Source organism: Coregonus clupeaformis, chromosome 19 (genome assembly GCF_020615455.1).
Source record: "Coregonus clupeaformis isolate EN_2021a chromosome 19, ASM2061545v1, whole genome shotgun sequence".
Lineage (NCBI taxonomy): Eukaryota > Metazoa > Chordata > Actinopteri > Salmoniformes > Salmonidae > Coregonus > Coregonus clupeaformis.
Window position 1 is genome coordinate 24023286 of NC_059210.1, and position 18200 is coordinate 24041485.

General features: G+C 43.5%; 2 protein-coding genes and 1 long non-coding RNA gene across 5 annotated transcripts in view; 1 reads left to right on the forward strand and 2 right to left on the reverse strand.

Annotated features, from left to right (window-relative positions):
- Window positions 1-1154: 1154 nt before the first annotated feature.
- LOC121531322 (forkhead box protein I2-B-like) lies at window positions 1155-3186 on the reverse strand. Its single transcript, XM_041836553.2, has one exon. It carries the CDS (start codon window positions 3110-3112, stop codon window positions 1880-1882), a length of 1233 nt encoding a protein of 410 aa, XP_041692487.1. The 5' UTR covers window positions 3113-3186; the 3' UTR covers window positions 1155-1879.
- Window positions 3187-13120: 9934 nt separating this feature from the next.
- Window positions 13121-17311, reverse strand: LOC121531822. 3 transcript variants are annotated; one of them, XR_005994200.1, is made up of 6 exons: window positions 17053-17311; window positions 16864-16955; window positions 16224-16382; window positions 14748-15079; window positions 13558-13630; window positions 13121-13354 (listed from the first exon to the last, which is right to left on the reverse strand). It is a non-coding gene; the product is annotated as an uncharacterized LOC121531822 (long non-coding RNA). The 3 variants fall into 3 exon arrangements; XR_005994198.1 differs by having other exon boundaries at window positions 16864-17311; XR_005994199.2 differs by having other exon boundaries at window positions 16294-16382; window positions 16864-17103.
- Window positions 17312-17438: 127 nt separating this feature from the next.
- LOC121531821 (gigaxonin) overlaps window positions 17439-18200 on the forward strand; it is a 28660-nt gene continuing 27898 nt past the window's right edge. The window contains exon 1 of the mRNA XM_041837305.1: window positions 17439-17522. The gene's annotated coding sequence lies outside the window, so the exon portion shown is untranslated. The remainder of the gene's footprint in view (window positions 17523-18200) is intronic.

Below are 18200 nucleotides of genomic sequence, written 5' to 3' on the forward strand. Positions count from 1 at the left end.
GTTGTTGGTTGAAGAGTTTTCTCTAGAGACTAGAAATTATTCATAATATATGCTGACATCATAAGGCTTAGAAGTCATGATGTTAGGGAGTGATATCTCAGACTAGTAGAAGTGTGTTTAAATGTGAACTGAGCTTAGTTTTCAATCATTTACTTAGGCTGCGTTTAGACAGGCAACCCAATTCTGATCTTTTTTCTACTAATTGGTCTTTTGGACCAATCACATCAGATTTTTTCACATCAGATCTTTTTCAGAGCTGATCTGATTTGTCAAAAGACCAATTAGTGAAAAAGAATCGGAATTTGTCACAATAATTCAATCAGAATAACATTGAGAAAGACGTTTTTCATATTTTAATAAAATGCACGAATTTCAGGAAAAAGCAACCATTTTGTGTGCAGCACATTGATTTAAATAAATAATTATAAACAAAAGATGATGTCGTTTCAGATGCTTAGTTCTTGTTTGTTGAGGATCCTCAGTTTAGCAGAGCCACAGTATCTTACAGAAAGTCCTACAGAATCTGTCAATAGAGTTGAAGACTAAATGTGCTGAAGACTGTTAGGGATTGTAACCTCTTTTCCTCCTCAAAGGTTTTCAGCATGACGTTTTATTTACACATCTGACCAAAAGAATCCTATACACAGGAAATGCTTGTGATTGTGAGTTCCTCTCCTCAAATGTGGGGAAGTTTATTTATTTCCACAGACATTCCTGATTTGCACTCTCAAGGTCTGCAGTGAAGGTTTCAGAAGAGTATAAATGTAAGCTATATTTAGAAGTAGGAGTTTGGGCTAAGAGTTTTCATGATTATGTTGTCAATAATGCTCTGATTTCATGCAGGTGTCATAACAAAACCCTACAAACCCACTGCTTATTTATGCGACTGTATACAGTATGCAACTTTACAGTTCTATACCATAACAACTTTCATTCACTGTAAATCACATAGTGGCCTCAAGGAAACAGATGGCAATGCTCTGGTTGATACAGTATTTGTGTTAACAATACTTTTTGCAATGGGGAATTTGTTAAACTGGTAAACAAATGTATGTTTACAGGTGACAATAGCTCTAATCCTGATGCATTAGGCATATGTACTGTGGGTCATGAAAAAGTTTAACTTTTCCCTTCATAATTTAGGCTATTATTCCAATGTGTAATTCTGTATGAGGGAGAGCATTGAAGACCAGCTGCAGGGCTATACTGAAGAATGCATGACCAAATGTAATGATCTTCAAGTTTTATAGACTAAGATTGGATGTGTTACATTGCAATGTCCTGAATTTACTTTTGAGAATTTTCATAGAATTAAATCAAGCTGATGTGCAATGTATTATTTTAGTTTATTACGGTTTCATTTTACATTCAAGATGGAAAAAGAAATATATAATTTTACAAAGTTATTTTCAGCTACCATAAAGCTACCACTTTAACATTGAAATTTAACACAGGAGGTTCAGCACAGAATATAACTCACACAACAGTCAAATGGCAGGCACTTCGATGACAAGCTCAGAGCTACTACATATGAAACCATAATTTTCATAAACATTTACATTTACTAAAACAACATCCATAAACTCTTGAGGGCTTTTCGTCAACTGCAACGGTATTTTAGGCGCACCTGCTCATGGGAAGAGAAAGTAGCCTAAAAATCAGAATCATAGGCCTAAATATAGGCCTAATCATAATTGGTTCATCATTATAGTGCTGATAGGCTCTTGATCATATGATTGTAGAAGTCCAATTATTAATATCATATTCTCTCTTCCCACTGTACGAAAATGTTGGCACTAGTGCGTAATATCTTCCATTAGGTTTATTCTTTAGATGTTCCCATTACATCACAGGACCCCTCGTTTGTACATCACTTTGCCTATTTGAAATGTAGAACTTTCTCAGGGCACGTGAATGATAAGTAAGAGCAAAGAGGGAATCCCATCTGGTACAGCTGATGCGTGCGCGCACCCAAGATGACAGACGAATTGAATGGGTGACTTTCGGGGTCCAAGCCTGTCTCTGCTGTCACACCAACGCTGCTTTTGTGCATTTGGTTTCCATTTTTTGATAAGATACTGTCTATGCTAAAACATTTAGATTTGTCCGTTGCTCTGCTTGGGACAGTGGGTATAACATCCTTTGTTCTGCACAGAATAGATGAGTTCAAGTTCACCGCGCAACCGGACAGGATAGGAGACCCGTTCTCCCTCCCATCAAATGCTAGTCTGCTGCTGTCTGGTTCAACCTCGTGGAGTGAAGACGCTCCTGAAAGATGCGCTGCGTCCAACCAGACCCTGTGGTCCTGAACGGGTATGCACCTTGGACCGAGGCGCGCGTCAGTGGATTGATTGCAGTGTATGTCCTGCATGGATTCAATTTGGATTTGATTGTGCACATTTAATTTTGGGCCATGGACAGACCCACTTTGCTGCATCCCAACATTGTTGAACTCACCAACAACATATTTTAAATCTGAACATTGCTCATAATATCTATGCTGTTGTTCCATCTCAGTGCCCACCACAGCCCTCTCTACAGCTGAAATAGGCCTACCCATCCTCCTCAGGTGAGCATCAGTTGGAAGTTTAGACCCTGCCGGGTTCGAGGAGACCGGACCTCTGTTCCTCTTGTGAGTAGTTTTGGACTCTGCTGTCTCTTGGCCCTTTAGTTTTCTCTTCCTCCGTCTATAGTTTCCGTGGTCGAACATGTCCAGACACTTGGTGTCTAAAGTCCAGTAGCTGCCTTTCCCGGGCCGGCCCTTCTCTCTCGGTACCTTGATGAAACAGTCATTTAGAGAGAGGTTGTGGCGGATTGAGTTCTGCCAGCCCTGCTTGTTTTCATGGTAAAAAGGGAAGTGGTCCATGATAAACTGATAAATGCCGCTCAGCGTTGCACGCTTGTCTGGCGCGCCCTTGATGGCCATTGCAATAAGTGCAATGTAGCTGTATGGAGGTTTTTGCGGAGGTTCCTGCCGAGTCGGGATGAAACCCAAAGCGGGAAGAATGGTACCGCCGTCACCTCCATATAAGTAAATCAAGGAGGAATTGGAGAGATTGAGCGCCGAGGGTGGCACTCCAAGCTGCGGCACTCGGCTGTGGTACAGGCTCATGACGCTGGAGCACTAACTGCTTCCCAAAGAACTGTAGCCCGTAGAGAGAGCTGCTCTTGGAATGATGGGCTCCCGCTGCGTCCCTGCCTCATGAGTCTAAAAATGTTAAATAATTGTCGTACGTTTGCTGTTTTATGTTGACTTTGCACTGGAAAATAAATAGTCGATCATAAACACTCGTTGTGTTTTCAGCCCACCCACATTAATTAAAATTTCATTGCCGAAAGCAGCTCTCTCCCGGCGTGTCCCCTGCGTACCAGCCAATGGTGTGCTTGGTTATTCCCTCATTTGTTTATAGAATTAGTCTGTTGATAAGTCTGCCCACCCAAGTTGAATCAAGCTGTGTTTATTTGGAAAAATTTCCGGGCACCCAATACATAAACGCACTGATCTGATGTTTGAAATATCACGTCCACCCTTGACGCTCAAAGTTGCTCACACAGAGAGAACAAGCAAACGGCCGAGTTCTTTCTGGAAGTTGCTGTGGGTTACTTGAAATGAAAACAAAGTGTATAAAAGGAAAATAACTTAAACAATTGTATTTTAACTCATGTTGTGTCAGTCCCCCTAAATTAGGAATAAAAAAGAGAGAAGGTATAGCCTATCATTTACTAATTTAATCCCCAGACCTGCATGGTGTCGATATGCACAGCTTTTATTTCATTTATTGCAATACATAAAAATATACTTTAGGTAATTGTTTTATAATGGAGCATATCCCTCTGCTATACAGCTTGAAAACACAGTGTTTTAACGGTTTTATCAAGAGATGAGCGAGAAAGCCACCCACTGCCATAAAAGGACAACTTGGCAGGACGTGAAGGTAAACAGTATTATTTGTGGATGCGTGCATGATGCTTTATATTATGTATTTTCCTGTTTATAAGACGGAGGAGGATTATAACAACTTTACAAGTGCACACAGCTGGCTGTTGCTTACATTACGAGTTTGGAGGTTTCAGCATATATAAACTCTGGAGTTTTTCTGAGTTTGTCTTTTTTCCTCTCCTCACAGACTATGATTCATTAAGAAATAAGCCAACATGCCCAAAAGCAGCCTATATGTATCTCTCAAGTGTTTAGACCACACACTCATCTGATATTGTACGGTGCTATTGCAGACCAGTCCGTTCATTGACCTAAAACAAAATATATGGAAATATAGCCCGCTATAAGAGTGACAAATATTTAACAGTTACAGCTTTAAAATAATATCTGTGGTGAATGCAAAAAGGAAAATAATGCGATCAATGAGCTCAGGCTATAGTCTATTTTAATGTAAGCAATTTTTTGGAAATTGTTTTGTGGACAATGAAACTACACTACCACTACTTTGGTGGTTCGGTTAGTGGCCATTATAAAATCATTGTATAACCAATAACACGTATTATTATTTTAAACAACCAATTGAGTAACTAAAAAGTTTAATTTGACAGAGAAATAGGCTATAGAGGTCACTCTTGAATGATATCAATATTGCATTGACATACACAGTGTTTAAATTGCATTGGGAGAAAGTGTTAGATACTATCTAATTATTGTATCACTGAAATGCTCCAAAGGAGTTCAGAGCAACCCTGACAAGAAAATAAGGATTACAGTTTTGGTTAAAGACAGTAGGCCTATGTCAAACCCTGGCCTATGGACCTGCTTTCCAGGAACAAAAACAAAAATACATTTGGCGACATCTAAAGGCAAGAAGGAGAATTGTGTGCTTTTTTTTGCCAATCTCTGAAAATGTGTAAATAGTTCCCACATTCACACTTTTATGTTATGGTTTTTCTGCAGTCATATTATTTTGCAGTCTTGATGCATGCTGCAGCACGAAGATGGTAGATAAGAATACCATCATTTCTAGCCTATGTTTTATGATTATTTGTTGTTTTTGCTCTGGTCCATGCAAATGCGACGGATGCGCATGCAGCTCATATGCTGCGTTCATAACAAGTGGGAAACTCGGAAAATACCACTTGTAAACTGGGAGTAATGAGTTGTGTGCATTCATGAGCTTTGAACTCAGTGTGGACATACTTGCGAACATTAGAAATGTAAACAGTTTCTCAGTCTCAAAAAATCTCAGCCATGAAAGTCTTTCAAATAACTAACACTGTTATTGCAAAACTGCCATCTGTTGGATTATCAGGAGAGTCCTGGACTTTGTTAAAGTATGGCCCCTTTGAGAATGCCAATTGGCTAATGGCAAACAAGCTGCATCAACCATAAACTAAAAGTACAGCTATGATGCGTATAAAGAAATTATAGTGTTCAAAAAACATATTAATAGTTTGTTTTTTATAAATAATGTTTTGTTGAGGCATTTAACTGCAGAAAATGTTGTTATCGAGGTAATTTCCCTAGTATGTGATGTCAGAGTTCAGCATGTGGGAGAAGTCGGAGCTCAGAGATGATAGATGAGTTTTCCACTAGTAAAAATAAAATAAAATATATTTCTCACATAAACAGTTTACAGCAGGTATAAAAGGTGCAGCGAAATGCTTATGTGCTAGCTCCCTCAACAATGCAGAACATTAATCAAAATCCAATAATAACAATGAAAAGAGTCAAGTCAGAAATAACAAGTAGTAGAATTAATAGAATAGTTAATATGGGTAGCAATAATGGACTGTATTTGTACTGTATTTATCAATATAAAGTGGATAGTGGAATCAATAGTATATATTAGAACAGTAGCGTTGACTGTGTGAGTGTGTGTATGTGTGAGCTCTGAGTGCGTGTTTGTGTGTGTGTGTGTTTGTGTGTAAGGGTTGGATGTGTGTGTATTCAGTGCAAATAATTTCTAAGGTGCATATAGTCTCTCCGGTGCTAATTGTCTCTAAGGTGCAGGTTTGTGCAGGGAGACAGCTAGGTTTAGCTTTTCAGCAGTCTGATGGCCTGGTGGTAGATGCTGTCTCGGAGCCTGTTGGTCCGAGACCCGATACTCTGATACCGCTTGCCAGATGGTAACAGAGTGAACTTTTTGGCCTTCCTCAGACACTACCGCCTGGTGTAGATGTCCAGGAGCGCAGGGAGCTTGACCCAAGTGATGTATTGGGCCGTCCGCACCATCCTCTGTAGGGTCTTCCGGTTGAGGTCGGTGCAGTTGCCATACCAGATGGTGTTGCAGCTGATCAAGATGCTCTCGATTGTGCAGCTGTAGAAATTCTTTATGATCCGAGGGCCCATGCAGAATTTCTTCAGGCGCCTGAGGTTGAAGAGGCGCTGTTGCACCTTCTTCACCATAGTGGTAGTATGGTTGGAATATGTCAGGTTCTCTGTGATGTGCACGCCGAGGAACTTGAAGCTTTCTACCCTCTCCACTGCAGCTACGTCGATGACAATAGGGGCATGCTCCTCCCCCTGTTTTCTGTAGTCCACGATCTGCTCCTTGGTTTTGCTGACATTGAGGGAGAGGCTATTTCCCTGGCACCACTGTGCCAAGGCTGTAACCTCCTCCCTGTAGGCTGTCTGCAAACTTTTATTTGGGTTTATAATTTTTTGTCGTCAGCAAACTTAATGATGGTGTTGGAGTCATGTGTGGCCACGCTGTCATGGGTGTACAGGGAATAGAGGAGGGGGCTGAGCAGCACCCCAAGGGGGCCCCCATGTTGAGGGTCAGCGTGGCGGAGGTGTTGTTTCCTACTCTCACCACCTGGGGTCTGCCTGTCAGGAAGTACAGGATTCAGTTGCAGAGGGGGGTGCTCATACCCAGGGTCTTGATCTTAGTGTCAAGCTTGGAGGGGACTACAGTGTTAAACGCTGAGCTGTAGTCGATTAACTGCATTCTCACATAGGTGTTCCTCTTGTCCAGTTGGGATTGGGCAGTGTGTAGAGCAGTGGTGTTTGCGTCATCTGTGGATCTTTTGGGACAGTATGCAAATTAGAGTGGGTCCAGGGTGTCAGGTAATTTGGAGCTGATGTGGTCCTTGACCAACCTCTCGAAGCACTTCATGATGACAGAAGTGAGTGCTACAGGGCGATAGTCATTTAGGCAGGTTATATTAGTTTGCTTGGGTACAGGGACAATGGTGGACATCTTGAAGCATGTGGGAACCACAGACTGGAACAGGGAGAGTTTGAATATGTCCGTGAACACTCGGAGCCAGCTGGTCTGCACATGCTCTGGGGACACGGCCGGGGATGCCGTCTGCTTTACGAGTATTCACATGCTTGAAGGTCCTACTCACGTTGCCACAGAGATTGAGAGCTCACAGTCCTCTACAGCAGTGGTTCCCAAACTGTGGGTCGGCAGGGGGGGCGCAGGTTTATTTATTTTTAATTATTTAAGAAACTCAGTCCGGCTTTCAACTTACTTTTGAAAGTTGTTATAGTAGAATGCACAAGGTGCATTTTCGTAATTGGGTAGTGCATCATCAGTTTTCCTCTTGTCATGTCAGTCATTGCATACCTTAGAAAGCTATTTATAACTTGTCAGAAATGTCCAGATCAACTAGCCTATGTGAGCTAACGTTTTTTTTGTTACTTTTTTTGCCCATAGATTTTGTGGTAATGTTTGAGCCGCTCAAATATCCCAATGCTGGTTTCCCAATGCTGGAAGGGGGGCCTGAGTGAAAACATTTGGGAACCCCTCTTCTGTTGATTGCCTCGAAACGGGCATAGAAGTTGTTTAGCTCATCTGGGAGAGAGGCATCTGTTTTCGTCGCGCCGCTAGTTTTCCCGTTGTAGTCCGTGATGGTTTGTAGTCCTTGATTGGTCTCCAGAGGTTGCAGCTGGTCTTTTTGTATTCATGCATATCTTCAGAAACCCGTCTGGAGTTGAATGCATTGTTCAGTGCTCTCAGTTTTGCGCAGATGTTGCTATTTACCCACGGTTTCTGGTTCAGATATGTGAAAATAGTCATTGTTGAGACAACATCCTCTATGCATTTCTTGATAAACCCCGTGACTGAGTCTGTATGCTTGTTGATGTTATTGTCAGAGGCGACCTGGAACATTTCCCAGTCCACATGATCAAAGCAGTCTTGTAGCATAGATTCTGATTGGTCAGACCAGCGTTGAACAGATCTTACCATTGCTACTTCCTGCTTAAATTTTTGCTTGTAGACTGGCAGGAGCAGAATGGAGGCTTGGCCTGATTTGCCGAAGGAGGGCTTTGTATCAGTCTTGGAATGGAAAATAACAATGCTCCAACATATTTTTCCCGCAAATGAGGCAAGAGATGTGTTGAAGGAATTTCGGGATAACTTTCCTTAGTCTCCAGCTACAATGAATGCGGCCTCGGGATATGACTAATAAAATTAGACTTCATTTGATCATGAAACATGCTCCTCTGCCTTTGTTTTTCCCGCAAAGTTATTTTTTCCTGTTTGCGCGTTGTATAGAAAAACCCTGCAGGCTTTATAGCCGTTTCAAGCACCTCCCCCATTAGCCAAGTCTCAGTAAAACAGATTACATTACAATCTCTAGTATCTCTCTGGTAGGACATCTGTGCTCTAAACTCGCATAGTTTATTTTCCAGAGACTGTACATTAGCATGTAATATACTAGAAAGCAGAGGGTGGTATGCCATTTTCCTTACTCTGACTAGAACGCTCTCTTACCCTTTCTACGGTGGCGTCTTTTTGAGAGGGCTCCCATGATGAATGGAACTGCTTTGGATACTCCAGACAAAGTTGAATTTGTGGTGAGTAATCGCTGATCTGATGTTCAGAAGTGCTTGTCGGTCGTAGGAAAAATAATACTAGAAACTTTCTGAGCAAATAAAATCAAAAATGAAACAAAAGACTGCAAAGTTTAAAGAAATTGCAGAAAATGACTGTTACACACATGACTGTTACATGTTAATATTAGCTAGCTTGCTATGAACCTAGCTATGAACCTCAGCTATCATAGCCGGTTGTATTGACCTCGACACTCTGAAATGGCATCAATGAAGCCTATGGATTGAGTAGAATATAATATAACTTTGTGCCAAGAATGCAAGTGTCACACCCTGACTCTGGGGACTCTTATTAGTTGAGTCAGGGTGTGTATTTTCTATGTGGTGTAGGTCTATGTTGTAAGTCTAGTGTGTCTAGATCTATGTTGGCCAGTGTGGTTCCCAATCAGAGGCAGCTGTCGCTCGTTGTCTCTGATTGGGGACCATACTTAGGCAGCCTATTGGCACTAGTGGGTTGTGGGATCTTGTTCTGTATAAGGTTTGTTGTGTTACCTTAGGACTTCACGTGTCGTTAGTTTATTGTTTTGTTGTGTGTTTATTAGTGTAAATAAACATGTTTGCATATCACGCTGCGCCTTGGTCTGACCCGTTCATCAACGTTCGTGACAGAAGATCCCACCAAACGAGGACCAAGCAGCGTGCCCAGGAAGAGCGAATAGCCATGTCACAGGTGGGCAAATGGTGGTCATGGGAGGAGATATTTGCGGGGAAAGGGCCATGGGCGAAGGTAGATGCCCAGGCAGGAGAGGTGAAACGGCGCCAACCGTGCCGACGACGGAGACCCGAGAGGCAACCCCAAGAAAATGTTGGGGGTGGGCACACGGGGTGGATGCGAGGCTACAGGAGGCTAAAAGGGAGAAGGAAAGTGTAGAGGCACGGCGAGAAGAGCTGGTTAGGCAGCAGAAGGAGCGGGGGTTAATAAAGGAACCCAGTCCCGCTCCTCGCACCAAGCAAGTGGTGCGTGTCGCCAGTCCGGTCTGGCCCATTCCTGCTCCCCGCACTAAGCCAGTGGTGCGCATCGCCAGCCCGGTCCGGCCTGTTCCTGTCCCTCGCACCAAGCCAGTGGTGCGCGTCGCCAGCCCGGTCCGGCCTGTTCCTGCTCCTCGTACCAAGCCAGTGGTGCGTGTGTCCAGTCCGGCACGGCCCATGCCTGTTCCACCAGTGCCTGGTTCGGCACCGGTCAGCTGCTCTACTCCGGAACCAGAGCAGTCCGCTCCACCGGTGCCTGATCCAGCTCCGGTCAGCTGCTCCACTCCGGAGCCAGAGCAGTCCACTCCACCGGGGTCCAGTCCAGCTCCGGTCAGCGGCTCCACTCCGGAGCCAGAGCAGTCCGCTCCACCGGTGCCTGATCCAGCTCCGGTCAGCGGCTCCACTCCGGAGCCAGAGTAGTCCGCTCCACCGGGGTACAGTTCAGATCCGGTCAGCGGCTCCAGTCCGGAGCCTGAGTAGTCCACTCCACCGGTGCCCGGTCCAGCTCCGGTCAGCGGCTCCAGTCCAGACCCAGACGTCAGCCCCTCTCCAGGTTCGGGGTCTCCCACACCAGGGTCCAGACAGGGCTTGGAGTATAGTGGGAGGAAGGAGAGGGGAAGCAGCGCGCCGAGGTCCAGACCAGACCAGGGGGGCAACAGGGAGGCGGAGAATAGGTGGTTGTCACGCCCGGAGCCGGATCCGCCTCCGAGGCGGAATGCCCACCCGGCCCCTACCCTGTTAAGTAAAGGTTATGCGGTCGGAGTCCGCACCTTTGGGGGGGGGGTACTGTCACGCCCTGACTCTGGGGACTCTTATTTGCTGAGTCAGGGTGTGTATTTTCTATGTGGTGTAGGTCTATGTTGTAAGTCTAGTATGTCTAGATCTATGTTGGCCGGTGTGGTTCCCAATCAGAGGCAGCTGTCGCTCGTTGTCTCTGATTGGGGCCCATACTTAAGCAGCCTATTTGCACTAGTGGGTTGTGGGATCTTGTTCTGTATAAGGTTTGTTGTGTTACCTTAGGACTTCACGTGTCGTTAGTTTATTGTTTTGTTGTGTGTTTATTCGTGTAAATAAACATGTTTGCATATCACGCTGCGCCTTGGTCTGACCCGTTCATCAACGTTCGTGACAGCAAGTCGTATATACATGTAGTTATTACCAAGCATGAGTTTCCCACACTGTAGCATTTAATATATTCACTGATCATGTACTGTACCTTGGCAAATAAAGGTATGACTCAAGTATGAATGTCTGTAAGACATTCTTTTTCAGTCATATCCAATACCAGGAGTATCAAACTCCAGTCTTTGAATGATACTGTGTCTGCATGTATGTATTACAATTATACACTTCAACAGTGTTTACCAATCCTGGTCCTGGGACATCAATGGTTACACATTGTAACTCTGCAGGAGACTAGAACACTTTATTTTTTTGTTTTATTTAACCAGGTAAGCCAGTTGAGAACAAGTTCTCATTTACAACTCCGACCTGGCCAAGATAAAGCAAAGCAGTGCGATAAAAACAACAACACAGAGTTACATATGGGGTAAAACAAAACATAAAGTAAAAAATACAACAGAAAATATATATACAGTGTGTGCAAATGTAGCAAGTTATGGAGGTAAGGCAATAAATAGGCCATAGTGCAAAATAATTACAATTTAGTATTAACACTGGAATGATAGATGTGCAAGAGATGATGTGCAAATAGAGATACTGGGGTGCAAATGAGCAAAATAAATAACAATATGGGGATGAGATAGTTGGGTGGGCTAATTTCAGATGGGCTGTGTACAGGTGCAGTGATCGGTAAGGTGCTCTGACAACTGATGCTTAAAATTAGTGAGGGAGATAAGAGTCTCCAGCTTCAGAGATTTTTGCAGTTCGTTCCAGTTATTGGCAGCAGAGAACTGGAAGGAATGGCGGCCAAAGGAGGTGTTGGCTTTGGGGATGACCAGTGAGATATACCTGCTGGAGCGCATACTACGGGTGGGTGTTGCTATGGTGACCAATGAGCTAAGATAAGGCGGGGATTTGCCTAGCAGTGATTTATAGATGACCTGGAGCCAGTGGGTTTAGCGACGAATATGTAGTGAGGACCAGCCAACAAGAGTGTACAGGTCACAGTGGTGGGTAGTATATGGGGCTTTGGTGACAAAACGGATGGCACTGTGATAGACTACATCCAATTTGCTGAGTAGAGTGTTGGAGGCTATTTTGTAAATGACCTCGCCGAAGTCAAGGATCGGTAGGATAGTCAGTTTAACGAGGGCATGTTTGGCAGCATGAGTGAAGGAGGCTTTGTTGTTTCGAAATAGGAAGCCGATTCTAGATTTAACTTTGGATTGGAGATGCTTAATGTGAGTCTGGAAGGATAGTTTACAGTCAAACCAGACACCTAGGTATTTGTAGTTGTCCACATACTCTAGGTCAGACCCGCCGAAAGTAGTGATTATAGTCGGGTGGGCGGGTGCCAGCAGCGTTCGATTGAAGAGCATGCATTTAGTTTTACTAGTGTTTAAGATCAGTTGGAGGCTACGGAAGGAGTGTTGTATGGCATTGAAGCTCGTTTGGAGGTTTGTTAACACAGTGTCCAATGAAGGGCCAGATATATACAAAATGGTGTCGTCTGCGTAGAGGTGGATCTGAGAGTCACCAGCAGCAAGAGCGACATCATTGATATACACAGAGAAAAGAGTTGGCCCGAGAATTTAACCCTGTGTCACCCCCATAGAGACTGCCATAGGTCCAGACAACAGGCCCTCCGATTTGACACATTGAACTCTATCTGAGAAGTAGTTGGTGAACCAGGCGAGGCAGTCATTTGAGAAACCAAGGCTATTTAGTCTGCCAATAAGAATGCGGTGGTTGACAGAGTCGAAAGCCTTGGCCAGGTCGATGAAGACGGCTGCACAGTACTGTCTATTATCGATCGTGGTTATAATATCGTTTAGGACCTTGAGCGTGGCTGAGGTGCACCCATGACCAGCTCGGAAACCGGATTGCATAGCGGAGAAGGTATGGTGGGATTCGAAATGGTCTGTGATTTGTTTGTTAACTTGGCTTTCAAAAACTTTCGAAAGGCAGGGCAGGATGGATATAGGTCTGTAACAGTTTGGATCTAGAGTGTCACCACCCTTAAATGAGAAACTTAAATTTCAACTAGTAGAGAATGTGAAAAGCTTTATTGAAACTTAATTATCCAAATGTTATAAATACATAATATATGCATTATAAATATTATAATTGTAATATTATAAATACAAGTTCAATCTGTACTTCAATGCACATCTGGTGTGCATTATAAAAACAGAGAGGAAGAAAGAGGAGGTGGGGAGAGAGGTGTGAGAGAGTGTCAAAGACAGAAAGGGAAAGAGATAAGAACAGATTAGCAGGGAAGACAGCATATGATTAATGAATTACAGTGCTACTAAACTTCGTATTCTCGCAGGTCATCACAATTACATAATAGTGTCTTTAGCGGTGTCTCCTAACCAGCCTTGGGCCCCCAGTTGGCCCGAGGGTTATCTTCAAGCAAGTGAGGTGGCGATGACGGGACTGGAGGTTGGCATCCTCTCTCACATCAAAACATACCTGCAGACGAGAGATGGAGAGAGATGGCATGATTAAGCCTTGTGTCTTTTTAATTCTAACACTATGTCAGTCATCATAATCATCAGGTGGTGAAATACAAAACTGACCTTGGATCATTAACTCTGGGACATATCTATCTGTATTTTAATGTAAAGCATCTCTTTAATAATACTTCCTGTTGACCCGACCAAGTGACCCCTCACCTCTGATCATGCTGTGCCCTCTGTTTTAGGCAGTTCAGAAGCGGGACGGGTTCACCGACACAGCTGATATAACCTAGAGGATTTAGGGAGAAGGGGGGAGAGGGGTGAAGTGAGTGTCTTACTATTCTCCATGGTTGGTCCTCTTGCCTATTCTTTGAAGGTGGAAGGAGCCACAGTTATACACTTGAGCCTGCTTACTGCACAATCCATTAATCAGATTGATACACAAGTGTGTAGGTGTGAGTTGTAGGGTGTCTAATTGTAAAAAAATATATATATATGGGTGACTCTTAAAAGAGCCTGTTTTGTTTATGTGCTGACATCACCCTTACCTGAACAGCACCCTCACCTGAGAAGTAGAAATCAAAGGGAGATAAACTGGTAATTGAATAACTGCAGTTGACATAGCTAAGTAAATGGAAGAATACTCTTATTGAAATGTGGGTGGCTCTTAAAAGAGCCTTTGATCCTTGACTTCGGCGATGTCATTTACAAAATAGCCTCCAACACTCTACTCAGCAAATTGGATGTAGTCTATCACAGTGCCGTCCGTTCTGTCACCAAAGCCCCATATACTACCCACCACTGTGACCTGTACACTCTTGTTGGCTGGTCCTCACTACATATTCGTCGCTAAACCCACTGGCTCCAGGTCATCTATAAATCACTGCTAGGCAAATCCCCGCCTTATCTTAGCTCATTGGTCACCATAGCAACACCCACCCGTAGTATGCGTTCCAGCAGGTATATCTCACTGGTCATCCCCAAAGCCAACACCTCCTTTGGTCGCCATTCCTTCCAGTTCTCTGCTGCAAATGACTGGAACGAACTGCAAAAATCTCTGAAGCTGGAGACACTTATCTCCCTCACTATCTTTAAGCATCAGTTGTCAGAGCAGCTTACCGATCACTGCACCTGTACATAGCCCATCTGTAATTAGCCCACCCAACTACCTCATCCCCATATTGTTATTTACATTGTTATTTATTTTGCTCATTTGCACCCCAGTATCTCTATTTGCACATCATCTTTACATTTAACATTTTAGTCATTTAGCAGACACTCTTATCCAGAGCGACTTACAGTTAGTGAGTGCATACATTTTCATTCTTCTGCACATCTATCACTCCAGTGTTAATACTAAATTATAATTGTAATTATTTTGCACTATGGCCTATTTATTGCCTTACCTCCATAACTTACTACATTTGCACACACTGTATATAGATTTCGAAGAAGTAGGATTGCCTCCCATGCTGCGTTGTTGGTCCCCATCTGTGCAACATCCTACAGAGCAGCAGACCTCTGGCACACGGCAGAGAGCTGCAGGTCCCCTCATAGTCCTTGTGTCCATCCTCATGAAGTTATGCAGGACACAGGTAGCCTTCACACACGCCTGAATTCCCCCACGAGGCAGTCCTAGATGGCCCTGGTCACACTCGCGACAATGTACCAAGCCGTGCAGTGCCCTACACGGTAACTGTAGGCAATCGTTTTGAAAGAATCTCCAGTTGCAAGGTATCTGTCGGAATATGGAAGATAATGTCATTACTAGACTTTTACATCACCTGGTCATTGTGGATTACTAAAGTATAATATCTCTTATAACAAATCATGATAACATTGGATAGCTAGGACACGGGAGGATCTTGTCAATGATCTCAAGGCAGCTGGGACCATAGTCACCAAGAAAACAATTGGTAACACACTATGCCGTGAAGGACTGAAATCCTGCAGCGCCCGCAAGGTCCCCCTGCTCAAGAAAGCACATATACAGGGCAGTCTGAAGTTTGCCAATGAACATCTGAATGATTCAGAGGAGAACTGAGTGAAAGTGTTGTGGTCAGATGAGACCAAAATTGAGCTCTTTGGCATCAACTCAACTCGCCGTGTTTGGAGGAGGAGGAATGCTGCCTATGACCCCAAGAACACCATCCCCACCGTCAAACATGGAGGTGGAAACATTATGCTTTGGGGGTATTTTTCTGCTAAGGGGACAGGACAACTTCACTGCATCAAAGGGACGATGGACGGGGCCATGTATCGTCAAATCTTGGGTGAGAACCTCCTTCCCTCAGCCAGGGCATTGAAAATGGGTCGTGGATGGGTATTCCAGCATGGCAATGACCCAAAACACACGGCCAAGGCAACAAAGGAGTGGCTCAAGAAGAAGCACATTAAGGTCCTGGAGTGGCCTAGCCAGTCTCCAGACCTTAATCCCATAGAAAATCTGTGGAGGGAGCTGAAGGTTCGAGTTGCCAAACGTCAGCCTTGAAACCTTAATGACTTGGAGAAGATCTGCAAAGAGGAGTGGGACAAAATCCCTCCTGAGATGTGTGCAAACCTGGTGGCCAACTACAAGAAACGTCCGACGTCTGTGATTGCCAACTAGGGTTTTGCCACCAAGTACTAAGTCATGTTTTGCAGAGGGGTCAAATACTTATTTCCCTCATTAAAATGAATATCAATTTATAACATTTTTGACATGTGTTTTACTGGATTTTTTTATTGTTAATCTGTCTCTCACTGTTGAAATAAACCTACCATTGAAATTATAGACTGATCATGTCTTTGTCAGTGGGCAAACGTACAAAATCAGCAGGGGATCAAATACTTTTTCCCCCTCACTGTATCAAGGATAGCATCACAAATGAATACATAAATACCAGTTGAAACTTGATGAGTTGATCACTTGAATCAGCTGTGTAGTGCTAAGGCAAAAACTAAAATGTGCACCCCTTTGAGACCCCAGGACCGGGACAGAGAACCACTGCTCTTCATTGGGACCTCTTCATCTGCAGACAGGCTTTCACAGCTCTCTGTATCTGAGAACAGAAAACATCACAAGAAACAGGTTTCATTATACTCATATTAGACAGCACTGAATATTATGTTGCTATTATCTCTGTCCTGAGTTTTTCTTTCTAGGGACTGGAACTACACAAAAGTACCTGCCCTATCCAGAATAGCCTGCTCTCTCCCTTCTTTGACAGCTGGAGCTGCTATCCTTTCACCCTCTTCCATGGCTGTTAGCTAGCTACTTACAAATGCATTTAGAGTTTCTGTTTTTAATTTACAATGATAAATACTTCAAGATAGCTAGCTAATATGAAGTTAGGTAGCTGGAGCTAATATGAAATTAGATAGCTAAGTGAATTAAATATGACCAGCTACCTATCTACTGTATACAGTATTTAAAGTTGGCTAGCTAGCTACGTTAGCAGCTCATTTGAGTTAGACTGCACTGTAGCTAGCTAGCTAATAATACATATATTTTTTTTACATTTTCAAGATGTATTTACTTACTTGAATAGGTTATCTCAGCCATGTGGATGATTGGAGACAGGGCAACAAAGTTTGTTTGTCACCAGAGCGGTTTAGAGCGTATTACTATTTACCTGTGAATACATTATTAAACGGCGAATGGATTAAACTATTTACCCATTTAATAACCAAACCTTCATACAAACTTGCTACGCTGAATTTTTGACTCACAGTCGAATGTGCTGCTATTTGCTGCCAGCACACCCACAAGCGAGCCACTCTGGGCGGCCGGAGCGGCAGGGGGCAATTTAGAGAGTACTAATGTACCGTTGGTAAAGTAGGGGTATAGCTTTAAAACACTAAAGTGCGTTATGGGTAACGTAGTAAGTTAACTTTCGTTTTTTATGCAATTGTTGTGGTGGCGTAGATGTAGCCGAACTGTGAATCATGCATTTTTTGCTCTGTTAGCCCACTATTTTATTTTGTCATACAGACTACCTCACATGGTGTACAAGTTTAATAAATGTCAACTACTTCAGTGGAATTCCAAGACTAAATCGTCATTAGCAGCGGATAAGATCCCCAAATGTGGGAATTACCCCAGAGCATCCGTAAATTGCTCTGGCCCTGGAGCTAAGTCTGGAGGCGATGCAGGAAAGGTAACACTGGGGGCTCGTCCGGGATTTATCCTGCTTGCATCGGTAAGTTATTCACATTCTACCGGAATATCAAAAGTGAAATCAACCTAAAAAATAATAATCAGACTTTCACGAGGTAACGGCTAACGAAGTCAATCATCATTGTCCGAGTAGTGGATGACGTTCTAGCTAAAGTTGTGAAATGGTGGCTACACACAGGAAATCTGTTACGAGAAAGAATTCGCTTGAGGATTCGACGTGCAACTCAAACCCATTCATTTCGCTAACTATAGTGAATAAAGACATGCAATCACAAATCTCATTTGCCAACTGGATGAACGAATTTGATGTTGCAAATGCTAACTAACAGTAACTGCAATCCATTTATGGCAAGTTCAGATGTAGCTAATATGCAGCCAGCCGCAGCTAATATGGCTGACTAGTGCTGTAAGTCAAAGATGTCTCCTCAATGGCCAAGGAGAGAAACTAATCCATTCAAGTCTCATGTGAAAAAAGGAAATGTGGGTGACAGTGGAATCGAATCACAGCTAAGTCACAACCAAAACTATGCCAGCAGGCATGCTAGATGCTCACCTGAAAATGCTATCTCTGGAAATGTGTTTCAACCAACTACAGAAATGCTGTATACTCCATGCACTAACCCTTTCAACTCTGCCAACCACAGACTATGCAGCGAGTACACTTGTAGATGCTGCTTACTCCCATTACCCACGCAGGATG